This window comes from Nycticebus coucang, chromosome 14 (genome assembly GCF_027406575.1).
Source record: "Nycticebus coucang isolate mNycCou1 chromosome 14, mNycCou1.pri, whole genome shotgun sequence".
NCBI lineage: Eukaryota > Metazoa > Chordata > Mammalia > Primates > Lorisidae > Nycticebus > Nycticebus coucang.
Genome location: NC_069793.1, coordinates 94,015,758 through 94,032,910, shown reverse-complemented (window position 1 = coordinate 94,032,910; position 17,153 = coordinate 94,015,758). Strand labels below are relative to the sequence as shown.

The window sequence follows — 17,153 nt, the reverse complement described above, 5'->3', positions numbered from 1 at the left end:
CATAAACATTTATAATATCTGAACACCCTCCATGATTATCCTTGCATGCTAACCTTCTATTCATGCTTCACATTCAAAATCAAGTGTGATCTCCATTTTAAACCTCTTCTCAAAGATGGCAATAGTCCCTTCATCTGCTTATTGTATCGTGAGCATCTGTTTGCAAGTCATTTCCTTCAATTAGGTAAACTTTTCCCAAGGAAAGGAATTCTCTCATTGATTTTCAGCTCTTAAAGTCTCCGTAGTGTTTAGTGTTATGCTTCACATATATTAGATATTCAATATATTTTTATTTAAAAAACAAATGTTTTCATCATTATTGCAAATAACTCATCATCTTTTTTTTTAACTTTGGCTTCATATTATTCTTAGCATGATACATATGTAAGTATTTATGGATATATCAGTACAATGTGACAGCAAAATGGTCACTTTCTAATTTTGCTAACAGACATTAGCAAGACCTTCTAATATACAGTATTTTTAGATAAGCAGTGCGAAGTATTGTGGATGAAAGAAGTGTTTTAAGACCAACATAATAAAAAGTTAGGGATACAGAAGGACAGCACTGACGTATATCTCTCTCCTTATCCCCAGTGAAATGTAAACATCAGTCTTAAGCATTATACTTCTCGCCTTGACTAATAATGAAATATTATGGGTGATTTACCTGCTTTAGAACCCATTGCAAAGCTTTTTCAAAATAATCTCCAATCCAATTTTTAAGATTATTCCTATATTTAGCAGGCTGATTCCTCAACCAAGATTTTATCAAAGAATTAAGATCTGTTTCTTCATCACTGAAACATGTTATGACAAACAAATAAGAAATAACATAAGAAGAGTGTCAATTTTTTTTCAGATAAATTTCTGCTCCAATGAACATTATTCTACACATGTATTTATCTACTACCATACAAGGGCTGGCTTTAGTATATGTATGTAATACAGGCACTTCTGTATATATACATATATATAGCTGTACATACAAATATTGCCATTTTCTATAGAATATAAACAAATCATTTTCTTATTATTTTATTATAAATATATACGAAAGAAGAGCCTACAGGTTAGCCTAAAGTAGTCTAAAGCCTTCCTACTCAAAGAGTCTGTTAGAAAATACAAAATCTCAAGTCCTACTAACTCTATTCCTACAAAAGCAAAATCTTCATTTTAACAAGATCCTTGATAATTCAGATGCACACTAGAGTTTAAGATACACTGTTCCAAATCGTAATGTAGATCTTTAAAAACAGTTTTTTCTCTACCTTATAAAAATCCGACTACCTAAATTTCCATACCACTTTTATTTATTTATTTATTTATTTATTTATTTATTTATTTTTTGAGACAGAGCCTCAAGCTGTCACCCTGGGTAGAGTGCCGCATCATCACAGCTCACAGCAACCTCTAACACCTAGGCTTAAGTGATTCTCTTGTCTCAGCCTCCCAAGTAGCTGGGACTACAGGCACCCGCCACAATGCCTGGCTATTTTTTGGTTGTAGCTGTCATTGTCATTTGGCAGGCCCGGGCTGGATTCAAACCTGCCAGCTCTGGTGTATGTGGCTAGCGTCTTAGCCGCTTGAGCTACAGGCGCCGAGCTTCCAAACCACATTTAAAGCTTAAATACCTTCCTAAAATAAAATAAAATAAAATAAAATTCTTTTAGCAAAACACGTAATTATACAAATCTAATGATTGAAATTAAATATAATTTTCACTTCTTGTTCAAAATTATATCCTAATTTTAAAAATTATAGCACAAACAATTCGGATTAATAATTTTAATATGGACAAGGGCTCAGGATTTTGTTATGTTTTGCTATCTTCTACCATTGTTTCAGAGCAACAATACTAGTAAATACAGAGTCGTTAAATGTCTCCTTTTGCACTTCCTATTCAGTCTGATATGGAAAAGAAAAATAAAAAGATCAAAGGTTAAAAATTGAATCACATTTGATCCTCTCAAAGCCGATAAACCAAAGACTCTAAGTTCCTTCAGAATGAAGATTTTCTTATCAATGGCATGTCCTTACTGCTTACGGAGACTACTTGTCTTAGTTTGTCCAAAATAACTCTGCTTCGTACCAAATGTCCCAGCATTATTAATAACATTCTATGTCACTAGTAAAAGGTCTCCATTTGGCCTTCCATTTGGCCTATAATATATCAAGTGTTCAACAAATAACTGCTGAAGGAATGAATGAAACCTAAAACTAAAGTATACACTAAACACACAGTAATCAAAAAAGTTAATACGTGTTTGCATTTTACATGCAACTATACAGGTATACATTCATTATTCATTATGCCTCTCACAAACAATACCTGGTTCACCTACAATTTTCAAATCCTAGTTTATAGCAATATGTGGTCTTTTTTCCTGCTAAATATCTATGTCATTCTGCTTCTGTTTATTTCATTTATATTCTATCTTGTATTCTTAAGCTTGTATTTATTTTGTCTCTTCTACAAGAAAGTAATTTCTAAAAATTAACACTTACAAGCTATAAGTGTTAATTTTACTCCTTTCTTGCTCTCTCGCCTAAAGTCCCTAACTTAATGACACATACGTATTCAACAAATATTTAAAAATGTAACTGAAAACTTACCTTTGTCCTATTTTTCTCATAAAATTATAGGACTATCTGGAATGAATACAATTGTGAGAATGCTGCCATGAAAGCTACAAAACCCATGTTATATTTTTTTTAATAATTAACATCTCAAAATATCAACTGAAGTTCCTTACTAATGTAAATGTTTCCCACAATACTGTCCAAGAAGTAAGCAATTAAATAATTTTTTTTTTTTTTTTTTTGGTTTTTGGCCAGGGCTAGGTTTGAACTCGCCACCTCCGGCATATGGGACCGGCGCCCTACTCCTTGAGCCACAGGCACCACCCAGCAATTAAATAATTTTAAAACACAACTTAAACCAACTTAATAATACTGTCTGGTGTCTTACAACACCTAAAATGGCTGCAAATGGCCCTAAAACAGTACATCAATTTCTATAGGCTAATATAAAATTCTAAAACATAAATTCAAAAAATAAAATTCTTTTAATGCCAAAATATGACTCATTTTGGGAAATGAAATTGGCTCAAATATCTATATGCTGGTTTGTGATTACTGTACATGGAATTGAAAATTAGTTTATTATTTACTTTTATTTTTAAGCCTCTTCCAGATATAGTAAAGAAGAAAGAAAACATTGAATAAAAATGTTTTCAATTTATAAAATAATAATTTTATACTTAGGATGTATTAAACTTGAATATCCTAAAATTCCATGAATCTAACATTCTATGATTAATACATTACTTCTTAGCTTTATATTATTAGCCTCTAGCTCATAATTAATATGTTCTTTTCTCTGAACTCAATAATAATAGATAAAATAATGGAAAAAAGAAAAATTAAATACTTGCTGTTTCACTTAAAGTATTAGTAATTATAATACAACTAAACTGCTGAAATAATTCAATTGTAATAAAAGAGGAACTCTCTGAATGAATTAAAATCTGATAAAAAGAAATTACTCATAAATGAGGAAAATATTTATACGTCATCATTTATACGATGCTTATTTTACTTAGCTATGAAACCAGGATAGTAATTGAAGACTACTCTAATACAATATATGCAAATACTGAGGCTTACCTAAGAAAGATCATTCCCATTCTAGATATTGTGGCCGGTGAGGCACAACTTAAATCATGAGTTTCAAATACAAAGTTAACATTTGGGCCAAACTGAATCCTTTCCCCACTGGGCATGGTAAGGAGTCGGTTATCATCCAGAACAGAGTTCAGAGACTCTACCCACTCAGGGTCGATGTCACCATCACAGATAATCCACGAGCTGACATCTATTTTTAAACCAAAATAACGGAATTAAAATAAAAATAAATGCAGTGAGAACAATTACAAATAAGGAATAAACTACTTATTATTTAGAAGTGATTTCCACAAATGAAGTTAAATTTAAAAAAAAATTGAACAAGCTGGAAATTCTCATATGAATTTTTACCACAGATGTGCTAGAGAACCCATGAGCAATCTTGGCTCATTTGGCCAAAGACTCACTTATAATCCTATAATAATACTTTATTTATCTACAAACATGCAAAATTGGTAATCTCACCAAAGTAAATGTGGGGCAAGACTTGGGTATTTCTACTCCCATGTGATGTTATGAAATGTGCCTTTTATCATGTCATGATAATGTATAAATGCCTGCTTTGTACAACAAAGAAATACAGAAACACAGAAAATCCATTTTTTAGAGGCCTACATGAAAAATAAAAAATTCACTGCTGTCAAAATTTTTTGATATACACAAAGGTAAGGGGGAAAAGCAGTGACCAATTTTCAGACAGTCTTTCCAAGAAATAATCTTTTTTAATCTACCCTTCCTAAAATGAGAATGTTTAAATGATTCAAGGGGGAAAATGTCATCAATAAAAGTATGAGAAATGCATAAAGGTAATATCTGGTCCTTATTTAATGTAATAGTATGTAGAAAATGAAGAAACTACAATGAAAATCCCTTCCAAACAATGTCTTAGAGTTTCAATTCTTTTGCTCATTGCCTTAGACCAGCGGTTCTCAACCTGTGGGTCGCAACCCACGGGAACTGTATTAAAGGTCCGTAGCATTAAGAAGGCTGAGAACCGGGCGGCGCCTGTGGCTCAGTCAGTAAGGCGCCGGCCCCATATACCGAGGGTGGCAGGTTCAAACCCAGCCCCGGCCAAACTGCAACCAAAAAAAAAAAAAAATAGCCGGGCGTTGTGGCGGGCGCCTGCAGTCCCAGCTACTCGGGAGGCTGAGGCAAGAGAATCGCTTAAGCCCAGGAGTTGGAGGTTGCTTACGGCCCTCCGTAGAGTGCCGTAAAGTGAGACTCTGCCTCTACAAAAAAAAAAAAAAAAGATTGAGAACCATTGCCTTAGACAAATAACTATTAATTATCAGCTGGCAAAAAATAGGGAGTCTCCTCTAGATTTAACCAAAAATTCTCTTAAAAATCAAGTAAAAAATGTAGACAAAGTCCATTGTTTCATCCTTTAAATTTTCAAAGTTGTCCAATATATTTTATTCAAACTGATGAGTTAATGTTCATACATACTAAATTTAACCCCAAACAAAAATTTGTCATCTTGCTTATTTATAAGGCATTATATCAACTCAGCAAAGATTTTATATTTATTTAGCAAATTAATCTAGTTGTGAATTAGAGTTCAACCAATTTACTCTGAGTTTTTACTGTATTAAAAGTAGTTATAAAGTGTGTTATGACAAAATGACAGCACGCCTTAATGCCCTCCAAAGTAAAATACCAAATGTACAGCATTATTAGGCAGTTTATGGTCATGTTAAATCTTGATAAATACAGCATTATAGACAGATTCTATTTTTCTCTAAGAATTATTAAATAAATCAATAAATTATACAGAGACCAACCTTGAGGTTCCCGAACCACTTGACGAGCACTATTTGTCAAAACACCATCAGACCATTCTCTTGTATCCATGTCAATATGGCCTAATAATTGATGTCTAGGCATAGCTTTGGGATTCACAGTATATTGTTTTACTACTTTGCCAATTTTACAAAGTGCCGCCCTTAACATTCTCCAAAGCGTTGATTTGCCAGCACCACTTGGACCAACAATAACAACTCCCATCCTCTGGCGTAACTGTTCATACAATTCTAAAGCCTTTTTGATCTAGTAGGAAAGAAATATGTTCACTTATAATTTATAATTATCAATCATACTTTCCACTTTCATTCAACAATTGTTCTATTCCAAACATTACATTCTTAATGTAAATTAAGACTTTGAATTCTTTGGTGGAACATAAAGCCTTAAATAGAATAATACCTAAATAAATCTGAACATATTCACAATGTAAACTTTAAATTCCTCAATACTTATTTAAAAGAAACAAAGGTGATTTCCAAATTATTGACAATACAAACAATATATTCACTATTTTCTTTGCTCACTCATTCATCCACTCAAATGTAATATATTCATTATTTTAAGAACAAGTGAGATTTAAGTTAAAAGATAGAAAGATAACTTAAAAGATAAAGAATAAGAATAGTTAATAAGGAATTGAGTAGGAAAAAGAACCAATCCATTATAAGATATTCTTTTTTTTTTTTTTCTTGTAGAGACAGAGTCTCACTTTACCACCCTCAGTAGAGTGCCATGGCATCACACAGCTCACAGCAACCTCCAGCTCTTGGGCTTACATGATTCTCTAGCCTCAGCCTCCCGAGTAGCTGGGACTACAGGCACCCACCACAACGCCCAGCTGTTTTTTTGTTGCAGTTTGGCGGGGGGTGGGTTTGAACCCACCACACTCGGTATATGGGGCCGGCGCCCTACTCACTGAGCCACAGGTGCCGCCCCATTATAAGATATTCTTGACAGTTACCTGATTGGGTATGATTTCATAATTGGCCTCTTCAAAGACCTGCTTTAATGCAGCACTTAGTTCATCATATTCAACTTCTTTAAAGTCAATTCCAGGAAAGACATCTTTAATTAGTGCATCAAAACGGATGCAATCAGCAAACGTGAACTTGGACATAGTGTTAAGCCTCAGTGCTTGTACCACAATATGACTTTCATTAACTAGAGAAAAAGTTTAATTTAAAAATTATTTATTATCAGTTTAATGACTATAAAAGTGTTTAAGTATCCTATAGCCTTCATATGCACTAATAATCATTAAATGAAGCATTATTGTTAACATTTAATTGGCAAGCTTACCTTACTATCTTCTGACTGCTGAAAGATAAGTAATGCTAAGTAGAGTTATAAACTCTTTCCCATAGGATTTGAATTCCAGTGTATTAATGAATAATAAAAGTCATTATTACTTCTATTTGTATAGTACTTCACTTTTTATATTATATGATGTCATCCTTATAACAACTCCATAAAGAAGGTAAGAAAGTTATCTAACTATTATTATTACAATTTTAGATATGGGGATGTTAAGTTTCTAGAGGTTTAAATGACTTCCCTGAGAAAATACAGCAGGAAGTATTATAGCTGGGATTCAAATCTAGGTAAATGAGAATTTATGTCCTAAGACTAAAAATTACCAAATTAAGCAGCAGTCTGATCAGCCTTGTTTGAAACCGGTTCACAAACTCATTCTTAAACCAAATGCGAATACTAAGATCATTGCCACACATTCTTATTTTAAAGGATATTAGTTGACTGATAATATATACATGCAAAGTCAAAGAAAATATTTTTAGCCTCACATTTCCTTTATAATCACTTAATATTGCTATGTTTAAGTATACATAGAGGTTTAACGATTCTAGAATTTATTTCAAGCACCAATCTCATGAGCTATCTTGATTTACTGCAGGTATGGTTTAAATATTTGTTAAAAACCATGAAACATAGCTGAAAAATAGTAATTTAAGCATTTTACAAAATAACTGTATCTACTCTGGCACACATCAACCTAATAATATAGCTAAAGCAGGTTCTATTTTTTTACATACTTTTATCATTTAAAGTTCAAATATGTTATTTCATAGAGTCCTGTATCTATGTTGTCTCTTATTTTCATACTGTCATACTGTTTTAACTTAGTTTCTACTAGTAACCTGAAAAAACTGATTATTTAGCCTTTCATGAAGGTACACATGCATGAATAGAGGGGAATCATTTATTTTATGTGTGTGAAAAGTCATTTATTTTATATGAGCAAAGTGTATATAAATGAGTCCATATTGATCTAAACTAAATAAATGATTTAATAAGCATATAAATGAGGAAGAAAAGACAAATCTTCTCTACAGAAGAATTTCAAATAATATATGCAAAAACTAACCCCACCCTCAAAGTGGGGACCTTGCCTCCCCTCTTTGAAAGTCAACTAGATTTAGTAACATGCTTCCAAAGAATAAAGCAGGGAAGTGGAAAATAATAACCTGCAGTGGAGAAACCCAGCAAACGCCATCTTAGCCCAGTGATGAAGCTGAACATCACCAGTGATACCATTTGTGGTTATCATGCAACCCACTGTATCATGCGGTAAGGAGGACACTCTGCCTCTGCATTATTCTTTCCAAACATTCATAACCCAGTCTACCCACAGTATACTATTTGTTGAAAGAGAAAATCTCCCTGTGTTTCTAAGGTTTCTATCCTTCTTTTAAGACTAAACAAATTATCAGGCTCAATTCTACAACTACAGATTCAGAAATTTTGTGGGTAAGGCCCAATCTTAACAAGCTGCTAGTGATTTTAATGAATGTTAAAGTTTAAGAACAAGCGGACTTTACATATTACAACTATTTAATATTTGTTGTACATTTAAAAGTTATGATAAGACATCAGGTAAAAACTAGAGGAAATCTGAATAAAGTATGAAATTTAGTTTAAAAATAATGTACCATACTAATGTAAGATGTTAATGATAGGAGAAACTGAGGCAGAGTACACAGAAATCCTTCATACTATAACTTCTCTGTAAATCTGAAACTGTTCTAAATTAAAGCTTATTTTTAAAAAATAAGTTACTTAGAATAATCAGCTATACCATTCTGTTTAATGCCAGTTTTCTTCAGCTGTCTAAGAAGATTTCCACTTCCCCTCAGAACTGTCTTCAAAGCTCTCAAACCCCAATCATAATGTTGTTGAGGTGTCAAAAGTTCCCTGAAATAAAGACATAAAAGTCTTAAAGCATCAAAGAGCCAAAGGAATTATTTTCATCATCACAACCAAAGAAATACAGAATATAACTACTGACACAAAGAGACGAATACCAATATCCCACGTGCTTACACAGGGAGCCATTCACACAAAATTATCCCTCAATAAGCTCTCAAATGTGATTGGCTCTCAAGAACCAATTCAATTATCTTAATGAAAATAGCAAATGACAACTGCCTGTTACCTTTCAGATAACCAATTCAATTATCTTAATGAAAATAGCAAATGACAACTGCCTGTTACCTTTAATAAACCCACCTTACTCTCAATCTCTGACATTGTTTAGGTCCCTACTATCTCACATGGATCAGAATCAGATCTTGCCCAAGAAACTAAAAGTCAACTTTTATGCTAGAAATAAGACACAGAAAAATTGTGAAAGATTTCTTCCTCCATGGAAGAGAAACCAGCTGGTAAATTAGTTCAATAAGAATCACTTAGCTAGATATACCAACTATAAGAAATATTTTGAAGAAAAAATATGATCAAGTTAACAATGTTTAAGAAAAATGAGTAGTTTTGAGCTAGATGTTTTTATTGTTAAAACTGTAATCTTTCATATCAACACTGTAAGCACAATAAAATCATCAGTGTGAAAATGAACATAGGTAAATGGGGAAAATGGGAAAATGATCATTAATGACTACCATCAATCATTAAAAATGCAAAATATAAAAATATTCAAAACAGAAAACTCACCTAGATAAGTTGAAAATAGCTACCAATTTTCTGCCCAACACTTTCGCATCTTTAAAGCCTTCTGAATATAGAATAACTTCTGCAATAAGCTCATTATCTGGACGAGACATAGCGACTGGCCTGAAAAGCTGTTTGAGATTATCAGGAAGTTTTTGTCTTCCTCCATAACCTTTTCCAGCAGGATTCATAGTGATAAAAATTCCAGAATTAGAATTTATTTCTACCTGAAATATTAATTTTAAATATAGGCATCAAAGATTTGAACTATAAATATAAAATACATTACCAATAAAAATTTAACATTGACATATTACTACACATAAATCTTATGCCTTAACAAAAAGCAACCTCTAATAGATTAACCATCTTCTTACTCAAAATATAAGCTCCTGAGGAACTATGCTACTTTAAAGAGGTTCTATAAAAATCATTTTTTTTATATTGAAAGTTTAAGAGATAGTAACTAATTTGATTATCCATTCATTCAACATATTTTACTAAAAGCCTTCTTTGCACTAAGCACTTTACCGAGTACACAGAGACAACTCTGAACTAAACTCAATAATGGCTTATGCCTTGTGGAGCTCAGTATCTATCTAGTAGTACAGAGAGGCGATCACAGTGTAATAAATCTTATGACAGGCAAGAGTTGAATGTGATAAAAGCATCTAGTAAGAGCATTTTCTCAAAGCCCTAAGAATAGAAACTAAATTAGAATGAGGCAACAATGAATGGGGAATTAGTTAATAAAAGCATCTAGAGCAGAAAAACCAAGAAATCTAGCTGAAGGAAAAAGAAAGAATAGGAGCTGGAGGAAAGATAAATCAAGGAAAAGTTTGCTGTTAATTATTATCAAGATGGAAAAGATACAATTATTTTTAAAAGCTGATAAGGAATCAGAAGATGAGAGAAGCCTGAGAATAACATGGCACAGGAAGTAAGAGAAGGTCTATGGGAAATAGATTCCAAAGTGTAGGTGGAAAAATTAAGATTGGATGGCAGAAAGGACAACTGTTTCTTTGTTAAGAAAAGGAAAAAGTGAATGCATAAGAAAACTAAACTTGAATGGCAAAGAGATAATTCTCATTTAATAATTTCTTCTCTTAAAAAATAAAAAAAATAATAAAATAATTTCTTCTGTTTGTGAAGAAAGAGTTTAAGCGTCATATAAATAACATGCTAACAATATAGAACTGGTCTTACTTTCTTTTTACTAATTTTTTGCTACCCCCCAAAATTTGTTCACGGAAATACTGTATTATTATGCATAACAGGATAATTTTATAGTTCTTATAACTTTCAGTGTATTGACCATTATCCATTATATATATTTTCTGTATAACAAATTTATATTCTAATGACATGAATATACATCTCCTATGGGGAGAGGAAGGAGCAGAAGAATAGCCAAGTGCTTATGGTTTTAACACTTATATAAAATAATGATCAAACACATGTGCAAAGGGACAGCGCCTGTGGCTCAAAGGAGTAGAGTGCTGGCCCCATAGACCAGAGATGGTGGGTTCAAACCCGGCCCTGGACAAAAACTGCAAAAAAAAAAAACTTGTGCTACAGATTTAAACAGACCTACAGACCTGGGTTCAATTTATAGTTCCACTATGTACTCTTACTTATCAAGTTTAGTATCTTAATCCGTAAAGTGGAAAAAAAAATAATACCTAACTCCAAGGACTGTGGTGAGAACTAAATGAAACAATGCGTTAAAGCACAGTGAACAGTGGTAGCACAGGTAACAGCAGCATATATAACAATGTAAATGTTATTAAACTGAATTACTCAACACTGACAGATTAAAGATGAATGGTGAAAGAGGGACCAAAAAGGGTAAGAAATCGCACACACATTTTATAGGTAAAAAGGCAGAATATATTGGATACTGATTAGAAACAAGGGCACCAAAGAAATAAAGACAGAATATTGCTTGCGAGTAAAGCCAAGACTTATATTTCACTTCTCAAAACTCCCAACATTTTCTATACCTCCTTGCCAAGCAGTTCACATATAGTTCTATGATTCTTCAGAGCATCTTGAATTGTCTGGATTTGCATAGACACTGCTGACAGTACAGATTCTTCCAGCCTATTGAATTCATCAAAACAACCCCAGGCCCCACATTTCACCAAACCGACAAATATTCGTCCCATTGACTTCACATCTATGCCCTTAAAAACAACAATAAAAGTTATATTCATTAAAAAATAATTAAAATCTTCAGTAATAACTCAATATTTAAAATCACTGATAAAGTAATCATTTCACTCATCCATGACTTTTTTGCTCTTTTTAAAATATTGATTAGCTACTAGTTCAAAATCCAGACTGGTTTCAAGGAATCAACAAAATAATCCACAAATGAAAGCCCTTGTTTCAGTTATGCTTTAAGTCAAAATACAAATATTACTTAAAATGTTTTAAAAATGGTCATTTAAAATGTATTTAACATTTTTCCTCTTATATATTCATCATTCTTCCTCCTAAAAACATTTTTCTACAATGTAACATAAAAATTATTTTGTACTTAAAAATTATTTTAAGTAATTCTGTACTTAAAATTATTTCTTTGCAATAGTTCTTTAAAAAGTTTCAGGAACATACTATATGTAAGTTCTCTCCATTTTACTTTTCAATTAAAACAAATTCTGTCCCCAAGTAATTTAAAAATACAGTGATTTTTAGAGTATTTCATATACTAATGAAAACTAATCCAAAGAGAGTATTTCTGTATTTATTCACTATACCTCATCACAATTAAAAACTAAAACTTGTCTTCCAAGAAGTCCACCTAAAGCCTTTACTGATTCAGTTTTTCCAGTCCCAGCTGGCCCGTAAGGATTTCCTCCAAGTCCCATCTTCATGGCTTGAGTCAGAGTTAGGTAGCATTTGTCTGTTAATGGAGTATAAACCAGCTTAGGTGCATTTCCCTGTACAAGAGAAACAAAAAGTCTAAGTGTTCATGTCCATTTATAAATATGTATACAGTGTGAGATTCCACTGTATGCATAAAGGCAAAACATGCAAAAAAGATAGGCAAAATTTTTCACACAAAAAAATCCAAAATTTTTCTTAATGAAAGAACTTTCTAAAGCACAAACTTGATTTATCTTACTTATTTTTTTTAAGAAAGTGCTTCCTTCTATGCTCAATTAGTATATTGCTAGGTTTTTTTTTGTTTGTTTGTTTTTTTGATTAGCTACTTTTTTGAGACAGAGTCTCACTTTGTCATCACCCTTGGTAGAGTGCCATAGCTCACAGCAACCTCACACTCTTGCGCTCAAGTGATCCTCTTGCCTCAACCTCCTGTGTAGCTGGTACCTGCCACAACACCTGGCTATTTTTAGAGACGAGGTCTCACTCTGGTTCAGGCTGGTCTCAAACTGGTGAGTTCAGGCAATCCAGCCACCTCAGCCTCCCAGTGCTAGGATTACAGGCGTGAGGCGCTGCGCCCAGCCATATTGCTATGTTTTACAATAGTCTCCCACATTCTTAATAACTGTACAAAGATGAACCTCTAAGGAAAACAAATTCAAAATTATTATATAATAATCATTCTACTTCATATTTTAAAATTCTTATAAATTATTTCCTTCAATAAAATGATCTCCACAAATCAGAACTACTTTGGAGATCCCAAAGTATAATTAATTTGAAAAACTCCCTATGAAATTAATAATTTTAACTTACCAAATAATTTTTAAAATTTCTACTAAACTGTACATAAGACAGATACCAATTCCAGTTGCAATTTACAAGGTTTTTCCTCAAGCTAGGTAGACATACTTGTGTCTCAAAAAACATTTCCTTTTGTAGAAACTCTGTTGAAATAGGCTTATTAAGAAAATTGTCAACATATTTTAATGATCTATTCTTTATGATAGACAAAGGCAAAGAGGCTTGGTGCCTGTAGCTCAGTGGCTAGGGCGCCAGCCACATACACTGGAGCTGGCAGGTTCGAATCCAGCCCAGGCCCACCAAACAACAATGACAACTACAACCAAAAAATAGCCGGGCATTGTGGTGGGCGCCTTTAGTCCCAGCTACTTGGGAGGCTGAGTCAAGAGAATTGCTTACACCCAAGAGTTTGAAGTTGCTGTTAGCTGTGATGCTACAGCACTCTATGGAGGGCAACAAAGTGAGACTCTGTCTCAAAAATAAAAAAAGAAGAAAAGAAAATGAAAAAGGCAAAGAGGAAATAGTTGAGTTTTTTGAGAATAAGTTACATGAACTACATTATTTGTTGAAATTCTTTTATTTTACAAGCTAAAAACATTTAGCAAACAGATTTTAGCAAATTTATAGTTGCAATAACTTAGGCCATATATCAGGAGGCAAAAACTAAATCGCTTCTATTGAGGTTGCCTATATTCAATTCTCCTTGGATTAAAGATATCTTCAAATTCTATGTAAATCCCATTATAACAAAAGGTACATTTTAGAGAATTCAATACAACACTGGCAATATTTTAACTTTGTTGTAAATAGAATATTTTTTTTTCTTACATGACAACTTCTTAATTCTTATGAAACAGAAAGAAGACAATAATACAAAAAATTATTGAAAATTACTACTTAAAAATAATTCTTCTAGCAGCAAATTTCCTGTAGACAGTTTTTCTGGAAATCACTTCTGCTACATGTCATACCTGATATTCGTAAGTATATTGAAGTTCAGAATCCACCATTTGAACATAACATGTATGATCACCTTTCATATAGAATCTAAGTTGTTTTTTCCAAGCCCAGTCTTCAGTTGTATGAACTTGAACTTGGTTTAACTGCTTCACCATATCAATATTATGAATAATGTCAAGAATTAGTGCTTTAAGTTTAAGCTCCAGAATGCCTGATTCTGTATACAAATAAAATAATTGGAGACAATATTAGCCTGCAAGTTGTATGCTTTATGCTCATAGTGTACGCAATGATTCCTGAATGAATTTAAACTGTCATTTCATAACACATATGGATGGTATAATAACATGAATCACTTTGACACTTTTTTGTGTGTGCTTTTATTTTTTTTATTTTTACGTATACATGTGTTAATTAGTTTCCATTTTTTTTGCCTTCACAAAATTAAAAAGACTTGAAATTTAATAACAATAGCAGTGTTTAAGATAAGGACTAGAAACAAAAACCTAGTAAACAACGAACAAACAAAAATACATTCAGAAAAGGAATCAGACAATTGCTACATCGAAATACTAAGCGATAATAATAATAATAATAATACAAAGAAAGTATTTCTTCTTTTTCTATTGTCTAGCAGGGGTCCTCAAACTACCACCTGCGGCCACATGAGGCAGTGTGATTGTATTTGTTCCTGTTTTGTTTTTTTACTTCAAAATAAGATATGTGCAGTGTGCATAGTAATTTGTTCATATATATATTTTTTTAAACTATAGTCCGGCCCTCCAACAGTCTGAGGGACAGTGAATTGGCCCCCTGTTTAAAAAGTTTGAGGACCTCTGGAAATTATCTTTTACTTTTATTTATTAATATTAGTTGCCTATTTTTTGTTACATTAAAATAAAAAAGAAGAAGAAGAAGTTAACTTATGACTCTATATTGAATCTCGGAGTCAAAGCATTCAATAATAGACATAACTCTTATCTGACAACGTGAATGTTACTTCTTCGTATAACAGGAATCACTTAAGCCAAAAGAAGTCAAATCCAAATAAGAAATAATAATTCTGCATTTAAAAATTAAGGCATATTCTACCTTGTTTCTCCCTCTGAACGTAGGCATAAAACCCAGACACCATGCATTGAACTGCTATTTAGAACTCAGAAAGCAGAGAGCAGCAGGCAAATTGGGGGAGAAGACCAAAATTAGAAGTACCATCAAACCAGTGGTGAATTTACATTTTTATTTCTCCCTTTGGAAAGCTAGGCCTATACTCAATATAGCCAGAAACCAGCATTGGTGATGACAAAAAGAAGGGCTCTTTCTTGAAAAGGCTTGCTCAGGCTTGTCCTAACTACAAGCAGGGGAAGCCGAGGCTCAGATATCTCTAAAGCTCTCAAGGAAGAGAACCGTCCTCTGAAAGCAGAGGAGCTGTGATCCCAATAAAGTTGGCAAACTCCAAATTGCACTTTTCCCTCTCTCTGAATTTACATCAACTGACCCAGGACACAGGGTACAGTCACAGAGGGTGTACAGGAGAATAAATACCTGGAACCCTAGATTTCTGCCCAGAAAACCAACAGGGAAGCCCAGAAGAACCATAAAATATGGGAGGATTTTAAAGGAGGAGGAGATACGAAAAACAACCTCCAAAAACTTGGTTATGAACCCCCTTGACTCACCCAAAGGCTGCAGCACATAAGTAGATCTCATTCTAATTACAAAACAAAGACTTTGAAAATTGGCCACTAGGGAGCACAAGTGGGACAGATTGGAATAGCATTGCAAAGATTTGAAAACAGAACTGACCTTGGAATCTCAATCCACAAAAGGCTGGCTGAAATGCATGGCCTGAACTCAGTGGGATCAGTTCCTAACAATAAAAGTTAACTTTCTCCAGAGGACTTAAAGGAGACCCAGACTCTCATTATGTAACATTTGAAATGTCCATGATACCATGCAAAATCATTCAACATGCAAAGAACCATGGAAATCTCAACTCACATAAGAACAGATAATCCACAATTATCAGTACCAAGAGGACACAGATGTTGAATTCTCCGGAGGAGATTTTAAGGCACTACTATAAAAGGGTCCCAAGAAATAAGTAAGAGTGAAACAAATGGAAAGGCAGAATGTCTCAACAAAGAAATAAAAATTAGATGAAGAAGTAAATGGAAATTTTAAAAGAGAAAAATATATAAACAATTTTAAAAATTACTGGATGGGTTCAACATTAAAATGAAAATAATAGAGGAGTCAGCTAACTTGAAGATAAAAAAAAGAAATTTATTCCAAACTGAATAAAGAGAAAAAAAATTAAACAAAAAAAAGAAAGAAAGAAAAACAGTCATCTCATGAGAGGAGAAAGAATAATGCAGAAAAAAATTTGAAGAAATAATGGCTGAAAACTCTCTGAATTTTGGTGAAAAACAAATCTATAGATTTAAGTGCAAAAAATTCCAAATAGGATGAATACAAAGAAATCCATGGCCGGACACTTCATAGTCAAAATAATGAAAACTAAAAAATGCGGCCAGAAAAAAACAACATGTCATTTATAGAAGAATAACAATTCAAATGACTGTGGAATCCTCATCAGAAAATACATAGGTCAGAAGGAAGTGGAACATTTTAAAATGCTAGAAAAAAGAACTGTCAACCTATTATAGCCAGTGAAAAATTTTTCAAAAATAAATGTTAAATAAAGACATTTATAGATGAAAAAGCTCTGTGTGAATTTACATGCAGTAAACCTACTCTAAAAGAAACACTAAAGGAAGTTCTTTAAACACAAGGGAAATGATCCCCAAAGGAAACATTGAGAATTTTAAAAAAAGCAACAGAAATGATAAATATCTAGAAATATAGATTACTCTTCTCGAGTCTTTTAAAATATGTTTGATGATTAAAAGCACAAATTATAACAATCTCAGGCAGCTTTCAGTGTGTTTAGATATATTAAGACAACTAAACATAAAAAAGAGAGGATAAATTTTCCCTTTAAAGTAGAAAATTATTGATAAGTGTAACATAAAAAGTTCAGTACG

The 17,153-nt window shown here is 32.7% G+C and overlaps 1 protein-coding gene across 2 annotated transcripts in view; it reads right to left on the bottom strand.

The window, feature by feature from the left end:
• DYNC2H1 (dynein cytoplasmic 2 heavy chain 1) overlaps positions 1-17,153 on the bottom strand; it is a 306,843-nt gene that overhangs the window by 227,289 nt on the left and 62,401 nt on the right. For both annotated transcript variants that reach the window (XM_053562839.1, XM_053562840.1), the window contains exons 32-40: positions 14,118-14,323; positions 12,216-12,398; positions 11,457-11,639; positions 9,457-9,680; positions 8,585-8,700; positions 6,452-6,651; positions 5,469-5,733; positions 3,670-3,877; positions 671-800 (exon numbers count right to left, since the gene is read on the bottom strand). In XM_053562839.1, the coding sequence (XP_053418814.1) occupies positions 671-800; positions 3,670-3,877; positions 5,469-5,733; positions 6,452-6,651; positions 8,585-8,700; positions 9,457-9,680; positions 11,457-11,639; positions 12,216-12,398; positions 14,118-14,323 (1,715 nt within the window). The remainder of the gene's footprint in view (positions 1-670; positions 801-3,669; positions 3,878-5,468; positions 5,734-6,451; positions 6,652-8,584; positions 8,701-9,456; positions 9,681-11,456; positions 11,640-12,215; positions 12,399-14,117; positions 14,324-17,153) is intronic.